Raw genomic sequence first — 22,862 nt, 5'->3', positions numbered from 1 at the left:
GCATCTTGCATTTGGCGCTAAATGTGGCTATCTATAATAATCTATAAATGATTATAAATTTATATATATGAAAATTAATTTGATTATAATAACTGAATTAGTATTACATGAAAAATATTATATATAATAATACATTAAATTAAAAATAATAATTTGATTACATTAAAATTAAAATTTTATGCGATATAATCTAATAGCTAATAATTATAACACGCTTATATAAAAGTGTGAATAATTTTAATAATTTGAAGCTAAAGAGAAAAAGAGAGAGAGTGAATAAAACTAAAAGTTTTTTCATGATATATAATACAACTTCATTGTTATTAAATTAAATAAAACAATAATGTTATAATAAAATAATTTTATTTATGAGTTGAGCATAGACGGCTACATTTAATGCTAAATCTAAGTATTAAATGTTTGATTGCTTGTTGCATAAAATTTTGTAATTAATTATTTTAATATATATTAAATATAATGTATATATTAGAAAGATTTCTATGGAGAATAAAGAGAACGAAAGGCACATTCATTACATTGTACATAGTATTTTTTAAAATAATGCTATAGTTAACAAGCGTAGACAATAAATGTAGATGTGAAAATTGTGGGCATGAGCAAAAGATGCAGACTTCTAGGTTTTTATTTTTCTGGCAGCCAAACTTCCGTATTTAATTCTAACGCGTTTTGCAGAAGAGCATTGCATTGTTCATCTGTGAGTTTTTCATTTCTTTGTTGCACTTCCTTTACGACTTTTAAGTACCTATGAGATAAAATATATATTTTTGGATATATTATAGCACAGATTTTCTGCATTTAGATATATAGAAAATAAATTTAACATTGTATTTTATATCAGAAATTTTTAATTTATCAAAAAAAAATTTATGTTTAAAATATGACACGTGTGCGATAGCTTTATGAAATAATTCATTCATCATAAAATAAAATAATCAAAATTTTAGTAAAGTAAAATTACTTTTGTATAGAAACAACCATATTCTTGATCTCATTCTCAACAGTTCTTGGTGACGGTCTCATATTTTCCGTATTCTCAGTATGTTTTATCCGAGTAAAGGGGCAAATACGAATCCATCCACCTTCCTTTACACAGGAAACCCTCCAATCTCTGCCGTTGTCCCAAATCGCTTTGGAAGTGTAATTCTCGATCGTATTTCCTTTATATCCTCGAGATATGTATTTGTCCATTAATAACGGGTTGCAATGCGACCAGGCAGTTGGACAAATTTCCGGAGTTGATTGTCTTAACTGATAACGAGAAAAAATTGAAATATAAGCTGCATATCTTTTTCAGATAAATAATACTTGCAAACGTGAATCTTTTTTGATAATATCGTTAATTTTTCTTTAGTATTTTTTAAGACTAATCTTTTTCATGTTTTTTGTCTATTAAATTAAAAATATTATTTTTGGATTTTTTTTATTATTATTACCGTAGCTCGGATATCCGGAGAGAAATTTAAAAAAGCATCGGTTTCTCGTCCGAGTTTTGATTTTTTTTTCGTGGAACGGCCGAATTTGGAAGACATTTTTCCCTCGTCCTCTTCAACGCGATTAGACGAGGACCAGATTGTAAATAGGGAGAGACCGGTATTACACACTGGAAAACCTAATAAATCAAATAGATCATGCAATAGGGGTTTTTTCACTTCCGAATCGACTTCACAGTCATTACTCAAAGCCGGACTTAAGTTCACCTGTAATTTGATTTGTTATATAAATTTGTTATGCATTATTACGATATCTCGAGATTGAATTATTTAATTTAATTATTTGCGTATTGACCTCTAAGAGCCACGGTTTTAAATTCGCATCGATTAACACATCAAAACCGAAAAATTCGAAACAATTTGAGGATTTAGGAATTCCTGCTGCTTGACTTAGGATTGTTAGAGTCACTAAACAAGAGATTTTTTGCCATAGAATCCAATCGAAGTATCCTGATTGCTCGAAATATCTTCTTAATTGTCTAAACGTCCATTTGCATCCTAGGGATGTAGGAATGAAAACGTTATGTACTAGTTTAACTTTTTTAATCTTCACACACAATTATAGAACAAGACATTAATGAAGAACAAAATAAAGTAATTAATACATATAATAATAATTTTAATTAATTATTACCTAATAAAAAAAGATTAATATTTTGCGAATAAATTGAATAATTTTTTTATTAAAGGTTGAAAGAAAAGTAATGTTGTATTCTTAATAGATGATTTTAATGTGTTTTATTAGAAATAAAAAAAGTAAAAAAATACACGACGTTACTTTCTTTTTAACCCAATTATAAATAAAACATAAATAATATATAAATATATTTCAAAAATTATCGCAAAATTATCAAACAAAAAAATTTTTTAAATATAATTCATATTTATAGATACTCATATATACAATACATGTAAAAGTTTTACATATGTGATGTGCTAATTGCGATTTATATAAAATCTGTTTAGTGCGAATAAAATTATGCTATGAGCTATCAAATACCGGCACCGATGCGTTCCTTTTTCTCTGAGTAGCCTGGTCCTAGCTTGTTCAAGGAAAAATTCGTTAGATGTCGAAATGGATCGTCCAACCGTTCCAAGGAAAATTTTTCGGTAGCGAAACGAGCCAAACCTTCCTTGTACAAATAAATTGTCAATGGACGATACGATGGTACGCATACATACAGGCGAAGATCGAATTTGTATCCGCCGATTAGCAAAGGATTCTCGATATATCTTTGCGCAACCGCGGCATTGTCGTATGATAGATCGCTTAATTTCTGAAAAGATATATTTATATTTAATTTATGCAATTTGTATTTTGATTTCCACTGATGCATTCTTAAAGAAAAGTCTTACGCGAAACAAAAAAATTCCTTTTCCTTGGCTTTGACCAACTGGCTTACAGATCCAAATTTTGTAGTCTTTCTCGTAACGACTACATTCTTCGGCCAGTTTCGTGTATTCGGAAGGTAAGTTATATCCTGCCGGACTATGCGATAAATTAATATTGTTAGAAAGAGAGGTAATTATCTTTTACATATCACGGGAAAATAAGGAACTGATAAAAGTTTATTTATCGTTCATAATACCTGAAGTCATAAATTGAACCGTGGATTTTTTTCATACATTTCAAGTGACGGATCAGTTTATCCTTACGGCAGATAGAATTTCCTTTTGGTATCCGATTGACAAACTGCTCGAAAAATAATCTAGCTAACGTTGATTTAACTAGCAAAGTTCTATATATAATTCATGCTTTAAATTATCTCTAAATTTACAATAAGCAATTAGAAGACTGTTGAATAGTTGACATTTTATTAATTAAATTTTTGTCTAACTCTATTAAAAAAATTTATTTGTTATAATAAAAAAATTGCAAGAAATTTGAAAAAACAATATTTTTCTTTTCGCAATTTTACGCGGAATATGTGCTTATATGGTAAATATTTTGGATGGAAATTTTAAAACACAAGTAGAGATATTTTACCATTACCTGCCAGGGAAGTAATGGCTTATAATGTGACGTGGGGAAACCTCCGGACCGCCACCATAAATTCCATCGATCTTTGAATACATTATTGTCGCCGACATACTCCCGCCATCCTCGTTCCGTGCAAACCTAAAATAATAAAATTACATTAAAAATAACATTCGCAAATAGAGCAAAAAGTTGACTGATATTGGTTCGACAATTATTACAAGAGCTAAATACTATTTATAATCCGTTTCAGACGAATGCTCGCATTTTTCCTCGTTGTCAAGTGATAACAATGTAAAATGCTATGGTAAAATGCAGTTGTTATTCTTTTGACATAGATAAGCGCAATTTCAGAAATCTTGCAACCATTGATATACTATATTAGTTTATATTTTCATTGAAATTTATAATTATTATTTATAATTATGAATTTATAATTATTACTCATAATTGAAGCATACTATTTTTTTTAGTAAGTTATTTATATAGACTATATTATTAAAAATAACCGTCTTATCAACGCAAATATAATATAATCGATTCTTAGATATAAATATTCTTATAATATATTCGAAATGAATTGACTTTAGTTTCTCGCGAAATATGCGCTTATATATACCAGTTACAACCAGAATAACAATCGATATCTATTTAATTCACATGTGTATGTTGTCTAAATATACGAAAGTATGTATTGCATCGGTTTCTTCAATTAAGCCAAATTGATAGGCCGGAACCACTTACAGTTCGACAACCGCGCGAAAGTAAATTCATTAATCCCAGATATTGTACTACGCATTTTAAAGTTTCGCGAAACTTTCGAGGGTGAGATACGAAAATAGCGACGGCTGCCCTTGATTTATTGTCGTGTTATTGGAACATTAGGAATGACTGCTTGCAGTTAAAAATGAGCCAAGGTCTATGATTACAATTAAATCATTTTAATTAAAAAGCTTATTCTCGAATGGCTTTTAACATAAAAATGTCACGTAGGTACAAGATTTTATTTATTATAACATTTCGCAAAAAATTATTTTAAAAATGTGATTTTAAGGCGGTTTCTTAAAATTTTTAATTATGCAAAGATAAATATATAATTGAGAAAAGATTAATTATTAATACTTTAATAATTCGAGAATGATCAGTTTTGTTCATATATATATATATATATATATATATATATATATATATATATATATATATATATAATATATTTTTTGTTGGACGTGTTTATTTGACATGTTATAATTTAATTTGTATCTTTGAATTTAAAATATAATTATATAAAATCTTAGCCGCGGTATTCTTATATAGATTTTCTTGCAAAATGCAACGAAATTTGAAATTCTATAGTATCTGATATAAGATATGCTATTATTTAATTTTGAATTTTAATCTATCGTTGTATGAAGCAATTGAGCTACTTTCCGAGTTTTGAACGAACTTATTTTAAACACATTTATGCAAACTCCGAATGACTCGCAAATTATACGAGAGATTGCTGTCACTGGCAATCTTCCATTTTTTAGGTTGTTCTTTCACGGATAAGCTAATCATTTCTGCTCTATTTTGCTCGATCGCTGTAGTTAATTGTCAAAGGCAAACGAGCAATTGGCCTATTAAATGAAGTTTGTTGAGCGAGATAATTTTGTATAACATTACTCGTATAATGTTTAATATAATAAGTAATAAAATCAGTAATAAAAATTTTTGGTTATGTGGCATAAAAACTTGTAAATTTCTGTACAGTTTTTAATTATCGCAAAGCGGATTTTTAATCATTCTGGATCGTTTTATTTTGAGAGACTGCGCATAATATTATATTTAAAATAAAATATTAATATCAAGTTCAGAATTAAAAATTAAAGTTTTCTCGGAATTCTAAGACTTTTTTCCCGATAATAACTTATATAGTTTATATAGGATGCATTTTTTTCTGATGCAACTTTTTTATGAGTTTAGAATTTATTTTTTATTTAAATTAAAGAGAATATAATAGTGTAGTTTTTGTATTATGAATGTATGTCTTGTATATTGTACGATCAAATATTTAATTGCTATTTAAACTCTTATTGTTTATTTGAATTAGACTTTAATGAAGAAAAAAGTAAATAACGCGTCAAATACAATCAAATAGCACGGAAATAAAATCTCATGCCGAAGATTTCTGCAAAATTCAAAAATAAATCCTCGGATTTCTGCTTTTTTTATCGTTGCATGTCGCAATTACCTAATCGTCGCGTCTAAAAACGGCGTATGCACGCAGAGGCGCGTTGCAGGTGTGCATGTATGTATCGTGCACATACCTTGAAAAGTATTTGGTTCAAGGGTAAGATCTAGGTTTGTAACCATATACCGCGAAGAAATTCCAAGGGACATGAAGGCAGAACTAGGAAGCACCTACCTCCGCGTTTACGTATCGAATATACTATATGACGTTTTTCGTCGGAGTTGACGACCTTTCGCGTCGAATCGAATCGATTGTTCGCAATGCATCGCGCCCCAACGCTCGTGCAAAAACGAGGGAATGTCGTGTAGAGATTCTACGAGTAAATCGGAATACTTGGTTTATGATTTCGTTCGTGCTTTATCGAAAATCTGATCGACGTCTGTGGAAAATTGCAATTAATTGTACCTGTACAAGTAAATGCGGTGCGGTACCGTTCTCATTTAGTCTGAACACAAAAGGGCCTTCCATGCATTTTACTGCCATGTCGAAGCAGCATATTTTTTAATAATAAATACAATGAATCTCTCTCCGGCTGAATTTCATCGATGTTACATTACATTTCACAGAAATATATTAACGACATGTGGTCTAAAAAAAGATTAAACTAATTAAATAATTAAATACAATCTTCATGTTAGCAAGCACGATTAGTTAAAATATTTTCTTAATTTTGTATTGTTTCATAGTTTTTATGAAGTCTTATTAGTAAATCAAAATCGTTTTTTTTTTTTATTGAAAGATAAAAAGAAAAAATATAATCTTAAATCTCTTTTACTGCATAAAATAAAAATTGTGCAAATAATGAGAGTAAATAATTATTATCTAAAATTTAATAAATATAATTTTATTAAGCAGCGTGTGCGCGTGCATGAAATAACTAAACATAGTATATTTTGTAAACACAGATTTTTAAATTTCCTGGATAAAAATAGCGTAAAAATTTAGTATTTACAAATAATGGACGAAATTAGTTAAAGAAAGAAGTAGCGAAAGAAAGAAGTGAAATAATTGATTGATATGAATTACGTGATAAAGGCACATTATATTTACATAGTATATTAATACACATTGTATAAGTACAACTCAACATGATAGATATGTTTGTTATGTTTTGAACATAAAGTGCGCGTAAGTCATGGAGTCACGTGTGTCGTATTTGACTTCTCGGTATTAGTAAACAAAAATATGAGATATATAAACTTACCTCTTGGCAAGTAATATACATCTATTAATATAATACTAATTCTCTTAGACAATTATCTGCAAATAAATATTATATTACATTATATATAGTTACAAATTTTATATATAATTTTATATATTATATAGAAAAATTTATCTCAAAATAAATTTAAAAATATTTGATAAATTAAAAAATATTTGAAATATATAATTTATTTAAATGTTTATATATATACATATTTATATAATAAATTTATATAAAAGAGACAAAGACAAATAGAATGTAAGTGAGATGACAGCAAAAATTATATATTATGAATGAAAATATTTTACTATATAAATTATAATCTTATTTATATTAACTCTTATAAAGAACTTACGAAGGCAGTCGTAATGGGCGTAAGTATTAATTTCGTTGATAATTGTGTTGCCATTTTGACTCGGCGAGTCGAGAGTCATCTGCGATTTCGATACATCGAAGCTTTTTATCCGCGATGTTTCTCGTTAAAATAACGGATGTACACAAGGCGGAATTTCGACTCTCACTGATACGCGACCACGTTCCGTACGCAATCGCTTTCGACTGGTTCGCAGATGCGCAGGTTACCTGTGGGTCGCTTGCAGCTTTTATGCGCTTTCCGCCCGCGATTGCCGCAAAGGTCGGCAAGGACGCCGGAAGAGAGTGCCGGATAGTAGGCGGTCAGAAGCACGTTTATTGGGAGAGATCCGAGAGACTTTAGATAATACGAATTTATGGAAGGTTATTAGAAGCACGCGACGCGCATTATTGTTTTTCTCTAGCCAGAAATGGCAGCTAATGAGATTTTAGACCTCAAGTTAAAACATAGTACACTGATATCAGAATAATTAAGCTTAATGATATATTTTTTTCTTTCATCGATTTCTTAAAATTGTTCACTTTCCGATTTATAACTTAAATTTAAAATGAAATAAATGTAATACAATAAAATATCGAAATAATAATATATTATTATTATATAATATATTATATAAAAATATATTATCATTAGAGTGTTTCAAAAAATAGAATATTTTTAGAAAAATATTTGTTAACTTTTTAAAATTATATAAGGCGTAAAATGATTATAATCAATTTCTTTTTAATTAATTTAAAATGCCTATAAGAATTATTAATTCATGGCAATTACATATCAAGGCATTATTCGTAATTTTAAATTTGAATCTGTCATTGAATTTTTCTCTAGCAACTGCATGCTTTTAAATGTGCTTCGGCGCGACGCACTTTTAATAGGGGATAATTATAATTATACTTATTATGACTGACTGACAATGAGAGAGAAGACATTTGTCAGATGTCATGCGACAATAGATATGTAGATACGGGAATAATTAGTGTTCTTGAAAAAATGTTTAAGTTGTAGCAATTACGTCTAATTAGGATGTCTAATTATCTCAATTTTGTGGAAATATTTTTATCACAGCAAAACGATATAAGGCATGCTTAACAATCATTAAGATTCATTGGCGATTATATGAGAAGGACACAACAATTAGATTAGGTGGTTATGGTTACGTGAAGATGATCGAGACAAAAGGGCGAATATAATACTGATGCCGCAACGACTTGACGTCAAATGTCAAATGTCTCGCTCTAAATTAAATTTCTCACTGTATACTTTTTTTTTTACCGCGAGAATCAAGTGTGAAGGAATAATAGAACATTGGCATATTCAATATTATATTTAAAATCAAAGCAAATGAGCAAAGAAAAAGAAAGAAAGAGAATAAACTATAGACGAAGATTTTTGATGACAAATGTATGAAAATAATTAATATTCTGTAAATTGTAATGATTCGTGTATTGTTTTAAGATCACAAGAAACTTTTAAATGAAATAGTTTCCATTTACAAATATGAAATCTGAAATATCTTTTTTTAGAACTAGATATTATTTTTGACAGATAATTTTTTTATTTATTTTATTATATAAAATCCTGCTTTTGTAAGAGAGTAGCTTTTCGAATAAATTTCTTTATTATACATACATTGACAGTTCTCTTATCAAAATATATGACTATAAAGAGTGATCCTTTTTTAAAAATGTTTTTCAACAATTTTTTGATAAAGATTTTGGTTTTGGTCTAACTCGTAAATGTCATATGCTAATTTTATTTATGAAGTATCTTGGATATCTAAAGAGGCAGAATTTTTTTCGAACATCTATCTTCTTCAGAAGCGGCTAGGTACCGCAAGGCCGCACTAATGACAAATCAATGAGATGTTGTAGAGAGTGACTGTTTTTGTTAAATCCTCAAATTAATCTAGTTGTTTTCATCGAACATCAATATCCCATATCGCACATTAATCTCTTTTGATAAATAAAAGTAACGTTTGATATGGAATGTATTATAAATATGACATTTTCGCGGCCCTATTTGTCTTAAAATAAACTTTAGGATACAATCGATTCTTTCATTCATTGAAGTATCTAATGTCAGGTGTAAATAACGTACGCTGCTTGCCTTATGTTTTATCATGAACTACTTTACTAAATTTTTATTATAATCTTTGATATAACACGCGAATCTCCCATAAAGCTTGCTTTAACTGATAAGAGAACCTTGGAAACTCTTTTCACATAGTTTTGATGAACCTCGGAGATTTCGTAAAATAATTCACAACTGATTAGCAGTTATATTTATATTTGTATGCATAATATTACCGTTTAGATATAATATTATCGTTTGCAAGATTAAAATCATTTTTTGAAACAAGATCTTGATAGATTAAAACAGATATGTTTTAAATTTTAATATTGTTAGATTGAATTATTTATTATATTTAATAACGAAGTTTTATAATGTATAACATATATTTTTTATAATTATCAAGAAACTTTAGGTTAGTTGATTCTTCAATGTGACAGGATGAGGAAGATTGAGAATAAATTTTGAGTGAAAATTTTATTTTAAACTTTATTTTATTTTATAAGCAACACATAATACGCATACAGAGGCTTGTACGATGCTCAACTAATAATAGAATTTGAAAAGACACGGGTTTTCAAATTATAAACGTGAATTTAAATTTAAGAGTTTCATTGATAAGTTTGATGAATTTTTTTTTTATAAGGGATTGATGCCACAAAGCACAGTAATTAGGAGTTAAAAGTTGTCAGTGAAAACGCACGGTAGGTCGTTTCTACCGTACGAATTTCAGCCTTTTGTTTTTTCAACTGATGGATCGATCTGATTAAATGAAAGCCCGAATGCATGTTGAACCTGTTATCAGTCTCGACCGATTCCAGGGTACGGCGGATGACTTATTGCAAAGTTTGCATGCATTGTGAATATATATCTGCTCGTCGATTTAGTAAAGCTATTAAGTATCTTCGGTGAAAATACTCGTTAACAATCATGCACAATATGCCAGATTGACGGCCATAAATTAATAAATATTGTTTGTTATTTTTTTAATTTACATTTTTTTTTTCGTCTATGAATTAATAAGAATTTATTGCAAATTTATGAAACTTAAAAATAATCATAATGTGATCTTAACAACAAAATTTTAACCATTTGACTAGCATATCTCCGAGAATAATCTTTTTTAAATTTGTTGAACAAATTTTTGACTATTTGTTATAACATTTATTATAACATTTTCTATTCATTAATAACAATTTTGACGTATGCCTTAGAGATTAATCCTTCTACTCTATCAAAGAAATAATATTTTATATTATTTAATATTATTTATAATAATATTAATCAATATTATTTATAATTACATGTTTGATAATAACAAACATATGCTTGATTGCTTATTAGAAATAGAATTTATGTTCAATGACGATCATTTTGAAAATAAATGATAATAAATTTCAATAGTAAAAGGATAACATTTCTTATAAAAGAAATAACAAACGCGAATACATCAGCGAAGTGAACGAGTTTACTTGAACGTTAACCATCGAAGAATTACCTGTGTCTCAATAGAAATTTAATATGTTTATAATTGTACGCACAATTTTGATTAATCGAAAACTATATACGATTATTTTCTCTTTTTATACACAGTTATTCATCATTCGTACTTCCCTTTCAATCTGATTTTTATTAATCATTCATCTATTCTCTCTCGATCATGTTCTCTCTCTTTCTCTCGTTACGGATCATTGCCATCGTAGGTCATCGAGAAATGAAATGCCACCTGAGATATTTGCTAGCGCTCGCTGCATCTCGATGCACCTTGGAAGTACAAAATTATGCGATAGCTCACGTAATACTAATTGCTCGGGTGACCTTTGCGTGATCCACGATCAGCAAACGACGACTTTATTGGTGGTGCATCCGTTATGTGTTGTATCGTTCCCTACCGCGAACGACTTCACGAAGTATTTCACTAGGATGTGCAAGGATCGTGATTAGATCTCCTGTTATTAATCAGAAATGGCAAAATGTAAGGATATGTCGTCGAACGTAATAAATCTCGCCCGTCGCTCGCAATCGACGTCGATGTCGCGACGCATGATTTATTCAGTAACGGTAATGGTCTTAAATAAAATTGCAAATGAAAACCAAAACACATCTTTATAGACACAAGATCGTTAACTTTACAAAGCACGAATAAAATTTTAGCGCAAGCTGCGCGATGTTTATAGATAATTACATATAATGACGAATGTCTTTCAAGGAATATTTGATTAAAAGAAACTATATACCGTTTGAATGTGTGTTGTATGCATGTGTGTTGTGTCGTATTGTGTGTTTATAAATAAAAAAAAAAATTAATAAATTAATAAACTTCATAAATTGGAAAACGAAGATTTTAACTCCGTTGATCTCTTTAGGATTTAAATGATCATTGGTCTCCTGCGTCGCATTTCTAATTAAGCTAGATAATAAATATTAATTATTAACTCTCTTATAGCCGAACGACGCGAGGCATTATTAGTATCTCGTGAAAATGTGTGCATTGTGTAGAATTAATCAGGGTGATCGGTGACATTGGAGAAAATAATTTATGTGATATCAATTATTATATTATTATGATATTATGATATTACTTCATATTAATAATACATTCGCAATTTTTTTAAAGATTTTGTCTTTATTATGTTTATTTTTCTGAATAATATAAATATCATTGTGACATCTATTCTATAAATAACTATCACTTCTAACGATATTACAATTTATCATCAGATTTAACAATAAAGATTTTTTTTGTCAAAATCACCCTAATTGATCCTGTATCTTTGTAGCTGTATGAAGAATTCCTCGCGAATCTGACAAAAGGTTAGTGCAATAATTTCGGTCAAGACACAAAAAAAGAAAGTAATCAGGATAAAATAATTTATGCGTTAACACTGTACGCTTCTTATTTTCGTTAAATTTCCTCTTCATTATTTTGTTTTTTCTGTTCTTCTCTTCTCATCATCCCATCGATCATTGGCGATGCTCGAGAGCATGTGATCTTAACGCGCGTGATTTTTGCAGAACGGGCGACCGCCTTTCGCATAAAAGCTTTGACCCTCAAGATTCTTCTTGCACATCTGATAAATTAATAAAGAGATATACGTTTAATATACACTTGACGAATTGTAAAAAATTATATATTGCTTTTCAAAATTGTAGTTTCCGATCCATTAGAATGTTGACAAAATTTTGAAAAATAAAAGGAGTAAAATAAAAAATAATAAAGATCTTGAAGAGATGAAATTTCTTACGAACCGTGCAGTTAAAGCACTGGCTGTGATAGTTGTTGTTTAGGGCCTCTACCCAACGATCGCCAGCCTCGACTGGGAACCCACATGCAAAGCATTTCGTCGTAAACAGCTCATTCCAGTCTGTGTGTTATAGAAAAAATTATTAATTAATTCTCTTTTAATTTTCTCAATTTTTTTATATAATTAAATACAATAAATAAGAAATTAAAGAAACGAAAATTATTTAACTTATCTCGACTATTCTGATAAAACTTTAAAATAAATTATTTTAAATTAATTTATTAATTATAAATGATCATACTTATAATGAGAGAAATGTATAATTAACTTACGTTAATTGATAATTACTTTTATGATTAATTATAATTAAGTAATTAAGTAATTACTATTAATAATTAAAAATACTAACCAGCTTCGCAATAGGGCAATCCTTCTTCCAGGAAGAATGGATTGTTGCCAAAAAGTTTGCCACAATAAGCGCAATTGAAGCATTCAGGATGGAAGTGCTTTCCAATTGCGTTCAAGCAATCCTAAACATGAAATGCAGAAATTATTAATGAATCGAATCAGCATTGTTAGACGATCGCGTATTATTAGCAATATATAAGTCAATATTTAATAGATATGTTTACCCCCTTGATCTTGTTGTTGCATTTGTTGCATGTGGGCGCGATAAATCTTTCGAAACAATATTCGCAGTAGAGTTGTCCTTTTTCCTCGACAAAGCCGATGTCCTGAAGAGGACGACGGCATTGAGCGTTGACGCAGACGAAATGATCGGGACACCAGATTTGACCCAAAGCGGTGATAAAGGGTCCTCTGTGATTATATTATAATTAATGTAATATAAATAATATAAAATTAATTAATTTATATAAAATTAAATTTAAATTAATTTTATAATTATCATGAGACAATGTTATCATTTTCTTAGATATGAACAAAGCATAACAAAGAGCTGATATTTTAATGCTAATATTTTGCAATAATAGATAAATAAAGGATTATGTTGTATTTTTCAAAATATTAGGGTTAATTTGCGCGTAAAGCAGACTTTTTTACGAACCTTAAACACTCTTTGTTGTCTTTACAGCACACTGGCTTTAGGGTGAAGCCGTTGTGATTACTTGACTTGTGATTAGTATTATCTTCGTTAGCTGTCAACAACGTGCAACGGAAATCAATTGTTAATCAGATTACAGTTAGCTTATTATAATACAAACAATGAACTCTCATGTATCACTCGGATAAGCAATATAAATTTTCAAGCATTTTAAATGTGACAAAAAATTATTCCTTGCGTAAGCTTATATATTTATACATAAATCATATTAATTAATATATAAATATATAGATTATTGAAATGATTTCTGTCCTGTAATTATCATTATTTTAAATCTTAGCACATGATTCAGAATACAAAAATTATTTTGATATTCTAAAAAAAAAATTTGAAGTTTTGCTATATAAAATTAAATTAGAAAAAAAAGTTTCGAAAAAACATTCAAAATTGCATTCAGCAATTTTTTTGCAATTATATTATGATACATTTAGCGCATTTTTTAATTACATCTCTCACAGTGATTCATAATTAGATATAATTCAGCACTTAGAAACTTACATAAATCTGAGAAACATTGATTTAAACATATTCACGGCAGTGCTAAAAAAATGTGAGCATTTTAATATTTCAAGTAAATTCCTTGATCAATTTAAAATTGTCAATAAAAAGGCTCTTCAGCAACAAAAAAAGCAGCACCTAAAAAATAGGAAGAAGTACAAACGCGCACACAAACAACATATATCAATGCGGAAACAAATATGAATGAAGAAAAACAAAAATTTTGGAAGCAAAACAGATACATCCAATGAAGAACAACAACGAAAATAGCAGGCATCATAATCATCGATCTGGACAATCATAGTCCCGAGTACCTGACGTATGAACTGCAGTGAGCGCACAATGGTATACGCGATCCTGCTCCGACAGCCTGATTCAGAATGCCACGTCCGCGTTTGGGCGCACTGCTACCGGCGAACGATCCGCTCTTGGAACTCGTGCCGCCGAGGCCGCCAACTCCGGTACCTAGATCCGGATGGGACGACAAATTTGGTGGGTCTACTAAATTCTGGGTCTTACTAAGAGGATCACAATGGATCTGGTCTTGGCAGTGGTTCCGGTTGTTTTGACAATGATCGCCGGATTCGCAGTGGGTCTCGCGGTAGCTTTGAGTGTGGCAGTAAGCGCTCTCGCTGTAATTCCGAGTCTGAGGAAGCTGATTTTGCGCTTGGGGCTCGATCGGCTTGTAAAGTTGTATTACCGATACATTTTGTTGACCGTTTTTGGCGGTCAATCGCGCAAGTTGACCACTCAGATTAGTGCGAGGCTTGAAGCTCGGAGCTGAATGTTGAGGAGCCGGTGGAGGACTTTCGTCGTAAGGAAGCGGAATTTGAGGGAAGGGGAGATTCGTTCTCGACTGATTCGGAGCAGATTTCTTGCAAGGTGCTACGCAGACGGAGCCGTCGTTACAAGGAGTCACGCAGATATCTAAATTAGAACAGCCGGAAATGTTGAAGTCGCAGCTTGATTCGCGACCGCAGTTGCCCGAAGGTTGACCGCAAGTGCCAGATTGCATACCGAAACAAGGCGACACGCACACTCCTGACCGGTCTTTCGTAGGCGTCACGCATACGCCGGATCTAGGGCAGGCGGTTTGGAAATTCTCGCAGGGCACCACGACAACACCGGTCTTAGTACCACGATCCGAATATGCCTTGCAAGGTAGAACGGTCATACCGGTCTCCGGACAAGATTTCGACGAGGGAGTCTCGTATTGCACATGACGCACTTCCGTAGAACTGCTGTATATCGGTTGTTTATTTGACGCAGAACTAGTTTGTGATATCATAGGGCACATCAAGGTCGGTTTCGTGTGACTCGTTTTGCCGATAGCGCAGATGCTTGGCTTCGTACTTTGTGGCGGCAATACTAGTGGCAATGCATCTTTTCGCTCGCATTTTTCGAAATCTTCGACTACCTGAAGCGCTCTCTTCACATGAGTTGCAGTGTTCTGTTGCTCGTTAGTTTCCTCGCTGGTCATGCATCGCGTTTCCTGGAATTGAGCGTAAAGTGCGTCTGTCGGACCTGCATCGAGGCTGCTTGTCTCCTTCTCGTCATAATTGACAGTCCTTGAAGCAGAATATTCTTGCTTCCTGTGTCCGCCATCGGTATCTTCCTCTACATGATAAGAAATGGTCTTGCGTGATGGAAAATGAATCGATCCGCCACGTTTCGACGGTGGTGGATCCTCTCGGATCCTTGGAGCTTGAGATTTCACGTAACATGCCGGCGGTTCGGGCGGTCCTTGAGCGGGTGACTTAGATCTGACAGGTGTCGGAGTAGGAGTTCTGCTAGGAACAAACGATTGACCTTCTATCGGTTCTTTCTTCATTGCTACTAGATTTCTCTGATAGACCGGTATAGCGTCCGGTTTCTTCAGACCAGCTGTTAACAACTTTGGCGTTTCCGGTCGAAATCTCGTAACAGGCGATCTCGAAGAATCTCTCAGACGATGATCGGGCGGCGGAGTAGGCAAAGGTCGTGGTCCGGACTCTTTAATTTTCTTCTTGACACACATCTGCTCTCGCACATAAGATTCGCTCTCTTTTCCATACAGAATATCCAATGGTGGACAGAAGCCTCCATTTTGAACTTGAAGATTCGGAGTCTGCGATCTACTGGCGATCTGCTGATCTTCCGGCCCAATTTCGCGACTTAGAGGAGTATAAGATCGTTCGGGCGCTATCGTTAATGCTTGCTGGAAGGGCGAGATTGATCGAATCTCTTCTTTGGGCGGCGGAGGCTTAGGTCGACATCTATGGTCTAGATAAATAGTTTCCTCGGTATAGAGCTCTTTTACGCTAGAAGTGGCGTTTAACGGTGTGTAAGATCGATCAGGCGCGGTCGTCAGAGCGTTTACCATCTCGGATTTCCATTCTTTCGGCGTGGAATTTTTCACGGACGTATCCGGTAAAGGTTTCGGCCCCGTTTCCGTCTCCTTCAGGAACTGCACTTTTTTCTTGCACGTCTCCATGGTCTCCCGAGGCTGTTGGTTATACTTCGCAACGACATTTCGTCTCTCCGGCGCCTGTTGATCCCGGAGACTCTGATGTACCTCTACTTGTTCCCGCAAACTCTTTCTACGCTCGTCCTCTACGGCTCCTTTTCTTTTCACGCGTTCCTGGACTAGTACTTCTTCGGTAATCTCTTCATAGGTCTCTTTCGTGATTTTGCAACGTCCCGGAGTGGACCCCTCTGATTCTGTAATTCGTTCCTCTCGTACAACAGTTCTGCCCAACGGTTGCTCTCGCACTTCCTCGACCTCTTCATCTTCATCGTTGAAAGTCACATGTTTTTTAATCTTTTCCTCTTCCTCTCGTTTTTTTCTCTCCTCTTCTTTTTGACGTCTTCGTTCTTCTTCCTCACGTTTTTTCTTTTCTTCTTCTTCCTTTCTTCGTTCTTCTTCTTCCTCTTCCTTTTTTTTTTCTTCTTCCTCCTCCTTGGCTTTCTCCAACATTTGCTGGGCATCGACGGCTGACGTAACCATTTCGGCAGATTCTTCAATAGTTTGTTCTTTCATTGTGTTCTTCACTTCTCGATTGATATGCGTTTCGGTTCTTCTCGCGAGACACTGAGACTCTGTCGTGTTTTTCACTTCCTCGATCATCGGTGTGCTAGATCTCTCCGGCGAAGACACTCTTTCCATGGTTTTTTCAAAAGTCGCCGATTTTTTTACGTGCATACCGTTCACTGTCTCTTCTGAAGTCTCGGTGATAAGATCGTGTTCGCCCTGAATTCCCTTCGAGATTTCCGCATCATCAGTCTCATCATCCCTTAGATCAGTAACTTCGGTATCGACTTCCTTAACTACCTCCGCTGGTTCCTGCTTAAGCATTGGCAAGGGTGGTTTCGGACAAATTGTTTGCTCTCGTCGACAGATTTCCGCTCTATATGCTCGTTGTTCTTCTCGATGTTCCCTGCCGCCTGATATACGTTCTCGATGACAAACCTCCCGTTGCATAAACTTCTTGCAGACTTGTTCCCCGGGCTGTTTCCGCTGTGACGCGTAACTCTGCTCGTAAAGATTGGTATTGCCGCCGCTAACGGTCGCTGTCCACGGTTTAGGAATCGGTTGGACGATTCTGGTAGGCGTCAACGATCTTCGGACGCTGTCAGTCGAACTTGGTCTCGACGTAATCACATCCGCTCGAGAGGTTCTACTGGTGGTATCCATTAACTCGACACGTTGATATGTTGGTTGTCCGGGACAACTTACTCGGTCCATCGCGTCAATCTCGTCGTATCGATGACCGTACTCTATCGATGCCCTTTTGATCTCTCGATCGATACTTTTACTTCGATGTCTTTCTGTTTTACAGTTTAAAGCTCGCTCGCAAGCTTCAATGCTGGCACGTTTCTCTTTGACAGCTTGATGGCACTTTCTGTCGAGAACGGAATTTGGATTGATATAGAGGGGACTAGCGGTAGGGTACGTGATATCTTCGATAGGTTTTGGAGGTGGCCAAATAGGATTCCGACGGGATTTTACAGAATCAGATAGAGAAAACTGGTTTCTCGTATTTTCCGCGATCTCGTAATAGCAGGATCTTTCGTAAATTTCACTACTAGGAATTTCTGGAGTGACAAGTAGGGAGAAATGATAGATGATAGAGATGGAGGATTGGATTTTGGAAACGCGGGCGAGAAAAAACAGATATACACAACACAAAAAATACATGCATTTGTGAGGATGAGTAACGGATTAGGTTTATTATGGCACGTTAGAACAAACAAAACAAAAAAAAAAAAACAGAAAAATCTGCCGTGAGTAAAAAGCACGATAAATCGCGCGCGCCCGTGGTCTCTTCGATTTTTCTGCCAAATCCGTGAAATTATGTGTTTTAAATATACAAACACAATGTAAACTTGCCAAATAATTTTTAGATAATATAATAATAGTAATACATTATTAAAAAATAATTATTTATGTTGTTTATGTTATTTAATATATATATATATATATATATATATATATATATATATATATATTAAAAATATTTATTATACATATTTTATAACGTGCGTACATGTCTTAAAAAATTTCATTTTGATCTGGCTATTTTCGATGGAAGGAAACCACGAGCACAGCTCGTTGCAAAATTAAAAACAAGAAGCGATATAATAAAATATTGTGAAAATTTGTCTTTGAAAAAAATCTTTGTAGATTTTCAATCATTAGTGTCTAAATCAGTAACTGTGCATTTGTAATAGTCACTTGACACCCGAAAATAGAGCAGCGTGAAAGCTGCGAGCCTGCGAGTGTTAAATATCAGTTTTAAATCAATTGTAAGTAGCAAAACGATTTTGCGAAGATAATGCTTATTAGCATCGGTACTTCTTGAATGCATTTCGAGAGCATCGATGTGAAGCGAAGAAGAAAAACGCTATTAAGTATCAATTCGCGTCATCGAGTATTGAAAAAAAAGAAAAAACGATGGCGCAATGAAAATATCAAAGACGTGCATTTGTTCAATGAAGAACGTGTATTTTATTTTACATCTTTATTCAGCATTTATTCATCCAATACTCTGAATTGATGACAATATGAATTGTCATCAAGCGCTATTTTAAAAATATCATCAAGTGTATGTGCTGACTCATAATTTCATTTTTCGCGTCTCAGAAGAAATAAATAGGAATTAATTTTGAGCATAAAAGAGCATTCATTGGCATGGCGATATTGACAAAATAATCAATACGTATTATAAATAGCTAGAGAAAATTCTTTTCTTCCTCATTCCCTAATTGAGAAGCATTAAAAAATTTCTATGGGACTCGAAAGAAAAATCATGAGCACCGTAATCGATTTTTAAAGCCTGGCACTTTTATCGTCTGGATTGTGTTTGCGTTTTGGTTGCCAGCATGACGACGACGACGGCGGCATCGAGAGCTATTGATTCATGCGAATGTGAGGGAGAAGGGTCTAGGTTTCGGGTTGAAAGACGGACCGGCTGAAAAAAGATAAAAGAAAGATTATGTACGGGAAGAGAGGTATGATAACGCGAAACGAAACCTTAAGGAACTTGTGGCAATTGATTATTGTTGAGAAAAGTTGCTAGTAATGGTCTTAACATTTTCTTAAATATAATAATAAAATAAAAATTTTTTTGACATAAGATTAATAATATAAAATTTCTTTTTTTCCTAGAGAAATAATATTGTAAGAATTGTCTTTATTCTTAAAAATATAATAGGGAAAAAACTTTTTAAAAGAAAAAGGGGGAATTATATATGTATACGTAAATATTATATAAAAATAATTAAAAGTGAAGAAAGATTACAAGAGAGAGCTTTTATCACTTTCTTATCATGACTATAATATTATAATTAAATAATAAATTATTAATTTCATTTTAAACAAATTTGTAATTTAAATTTTTGCTCTCATGTTGTGAATTTAAAATGATTAAGATATAACTATTTAGAACAAGTTTCCAAGTGCATCGTAAAAATTTCTAAAATATGAAAATAAAAAGGGATCAAAGTGCATATCGGAAGGTCGCTACAAACTGTCATAGCTCTCAGAGTTCGCCGTCGTCGTCAAGATAACGACGAACGATAAGGAGCCGAGAAATTTTCCGATGATTGAATTTGGTAGAGAATCTCCCATCTTTACTTTCTACTTGAAGAAACATTATGATACGAACCACCAAGAACCAACGATTGATCGATCGATCGATATACGAGCTGCGTGCAAAGGAGAAAGAGTGATATAAAATGTGAGGATGTAAGCCAAGGGAGGCGGATCAGCCAAAGCTCGAAACTCGGTCAACCGGCGGCTCTAATCTATTCGTCGTACCTCTGAAAGGCGAACTTTTTGGCTTTGGCAGGGTAGAGTATCGACCTATTTACAAGAATCGAAGGCGGAGTTAGGCCAAGGACTCACGAAATGAGATCGCGATTAACTTGGGCCAATTACACAATTACAAGATTAGAAGATTACTTCTTCGAATTTTTCAGATGAGACCGACGCAATTTTTTCAAATAAAAAAAAAAAAATTATGAAAGAAGACGATAGAGAGAGATTGTCTTTTCTCTGCTCGTTATTGTTTGCAATTCAAATATTTTTGATTTATCGAAAAAGTGTTAAGGGATTTTAATATAGATTTAAATATCTTGAATATTTCATGATATTTGCTTATAATTTCTGTTTTTATATTTGTAATAAATATTTGTATGTGATGTTATGTAACCTAAATTATACAAATAGATTACGTATGGATTTCGTGTGAGTTTGATGTCAGCCAACATCAATTTTATATGATAAATTTTCTATCATTCTTGCACCAATTTTCAAAAATTTATTTATCAAACTTTTTCATATAATTAGTAAGATTGACTTACCTGTCACAGTCTGGCTTTGAGGACGTGGCAAAGTACTGCTACCGGTATTTATTGTTGGAGTCGGCGATAGGTTTGATGAAAAACCACTCGATCCACCGAAGGGTTTAGGACCAATGAGATTGTTGCTCGTTGGTGCCTATGGATTCACAAGCATTCTCTTAATTGCATTCATATATATTTTAATTTTTATATAAAAAAATGGGACGTTTTCGTGACATTTAAATAATCTATTAAATCAGAAAAACATTGTTTTATTTTATTTTGTATACGAAATAAAGTGAAATTATATTCATATAATTAATAGATTGCAAAAGTTTTTCAATATTGAATAATGTACGAGATTTTGGTGCCTTGATATCTTGGTGTCTAATACTAATATAAAAATGCAATATTTTATCCCATAGCAAAGTGTCAAAAAATATCGGATTTTTCCCTTAGGCTTAAAAGTATTTTCTCCGCTAGAAAAATCACATACAAGCAACTACATATATTTTGATTATCGACTATGAGAAAAAATAATTAATGTATATAATATGATGATAGTTATCGCTTAAAAAAATTTTTTTTAAATTTATTTAGAGCCACAAAACTATACAAAACATGCGCACATATATTATTAGTTTTTAGAAGTTACTATTTTTTTACAAAAATAAAATATATTTTTTTATTTGATTTTTAAATAAATTCAAATTGAAGTATATAATCTAAATTATTAATTATTATAAAATTTTATTACTTTATATATATATATATATATATATATATATATATATATATATATATATATAAACTTATATGTGTATGTGAATTTAAAAATTTAAATAAATTAAAGCATTCCATATATATTATATAACAATTTAATTGTTTAAAATTTTAATTTTTCATGTTTTTATAATAATAGGGAAAAAAGATACACTGGTCGGAATATGAAAAAGCTTCAAGATTAACAATTTTCAATCACAAGCAAGACATCACTTTAAACTTTACTTTTCTTAATGACAGAAACTCGGATTAATTTTGTGACATTACATCAAAGCAACAATGTCTCGTATAGCGTCGATTTTTACGGTATCGTCGCGCGGTACTGACGATCTCGAAGGGCGATCGAAGAGATTAACGAGAGTGTTAGGAATCGTACTAAGACTTTACCTGAACTGATCGTAAGCTGGGTGGATCAACGGGCGAGGTGCCAAGGCGGGTGGTAGGCTGCAATGCGATAAAACGATACATCGATGTCACGTGGGACGAGCAATTAAAAATGAATAGGACGGAGAGAGGTCAAAAAGGGAAGAAAGAAACATTACATTAGGTATGCTCCCTATTACGACAGACTAATTAGTCATGAGATCGAAATAATCGGTCGCGAGACAAAGATTAGCATAACTGAATGGTCTGAAAATAATCGCCGAGGAAGCTGATGCTTGCAAGGACATTCCGATGGAATGACGCGTCAATGATCAATCCGTTTCGTAATTAACATCTGATTAAGTAAACAGTTTGATCATTAATGATCATTATTTAAAAAAATGAATCGATATGTTTTTTGCTAAGTGTATCAGACACTAGATGTAAAAATTGAATCAAACATTGTTTCTAAATTTTATACTACAATAGATGATATTTTGTGTTATATGTAATATTAAAGTTGAAATATTGATGCTTTTAAACAATAAATATCAGTCAGTTTTTATTTGGTAATTTCCACAGAAATATAGCTTTATGTAAGGTAATTATGATGAAAGGATATTAGAGGTACTTTAATAAGAAATATAGAAATCGAGTTT

General features: G+C 32.4%; 2 protein-coding genes across 8 annotated transcripts in view; both read right to left on the bottom strand.

Annotated features, from left to right (window-relative positions):
- Positions 1–398: 398 nt before the first annotated feature.
- Positions 399–7,661, bottom strand: LOC126858445 (probable tubulin polyglutamylase TTLL2). Its single transcript, XM_050608783.1, has 11 exons — positions 7,282–7,661; positions 6,924–6,979; positions 6,125–6,307; positions 3,505–3,630; positions 3,101–3,204; positions 2,868–3,000; positions 2,512–2,788; positions 1,807–2,009; positions 1,455–1,718; positions 980–1,269; positions 399–763 (listed from the first exon to the last, which is right to left on the bottom strand). The coding sequence occupies exons 3-11, from the start codon at positions 6,200–6,202 to the stop codon at positions 643–645; spliced, it is 1,596 nt and encodes a 531-aa protein (XP_050464740.1). The 5' UTR covers positions 6,203–6,307; positions 6,924–6,979; positions 7,282–7,661; the 3' UTR covers positions 399–642.
- Positions 7,662–11,456: 3,795 nt separating this feature from the next.
- Positions 11,457–22,862, bottom strand: part of LOC126858430 (PDZ and LIM domain protein Zasp) — a 33,709-nt gene continuing 22,303 nt past the window's right edge. For 3 of the 7 annotated variants that reach the window (XM_050608749.1, XM_050608753.1, XM_050608751.1), the window contains 8 exons: positions 22,228–22,284; positions 21,079–21,214; positions 20,534–20,578; positions 14,550–14,700; positions 13,247–13,433; positions 13,024–13,144; positions 12,619–12,734; positions 11,457–12,440 (listed from right to left, as the gene is read on the bottom strand). In XM_050608749.1, the coding sequence (XP_050464706.1) occupies positions 12,363–12,440; positions 12,619–12,734; positions 13,024–13,144; positions 13,247–13,433; positions 14,550–14,700; positions 20,534–20,578; positions 21,079–21,214; positions 22,228–22,284 (891 nt within the window). In that variant the 3' untranslated portion in view covers positions 11,457–12,362. Of the gene's footprint in view, positions 12,441–12,618; positions 12,735–13,023; positions 13,145–13,246; positions 13,434–13,680; positions 13,772–14,549; positions 14,701–20,533; positions 20,579–21,078; positions 21,215–22,227; positions 22,285–22,862 lie in introns of all 7 variants that reach the window. The other 4 variants (XM_050608752.1, XM_050608750.1, XM_050608754.1 and 1 more) reach the window with 4 other exon arrangements.

The sequence above is a fragment of the Cataglyphis hispanica genome, chromosome 25 (assembly GCF_021464435.1).
Source record: "Cataglyphis hispanica isolate Lineage 1 chromosome 25, ULB_Chis1_1.0, whole genome shotgun sequence".
In the NCBI taxonomy this organism is placed as follows: Eukaryota; Metazoa; Arthropoda; class Insecta; order Hymenoptera; family Formicidae; genus Cataglyphis; species Cataglyphis hispanica.
This window is presented reverse-complemented; position numbering and strand designations above follow the sequence as displayed.

Excerpts from the sequence above, each read along its gene's own strand:
- LOC126858445 (XM_050608783.1), bottom strand. The coding sequence starts at position 6,202 with ATGGCAGTAAAATGCATGGAAGGCCCTTTTGTGTTCAGACTAAATGAG. Across the intron at positions 2,789-2,867 it reads AAGGAATTTTTTTGTTTCGC|AAATTAAGCGATCTATCATA; the intron begins GTAAGACTTTTC and ends ATATCTTTTCAG. Across the intron at positions 1,719-1,806 it reads TAAAACCGTGGCTCTTAGAG|GTGAACTTAAGTCCGGCTTT; the intron begins GTCAATACGCAA and ends ATCAAATTACAG.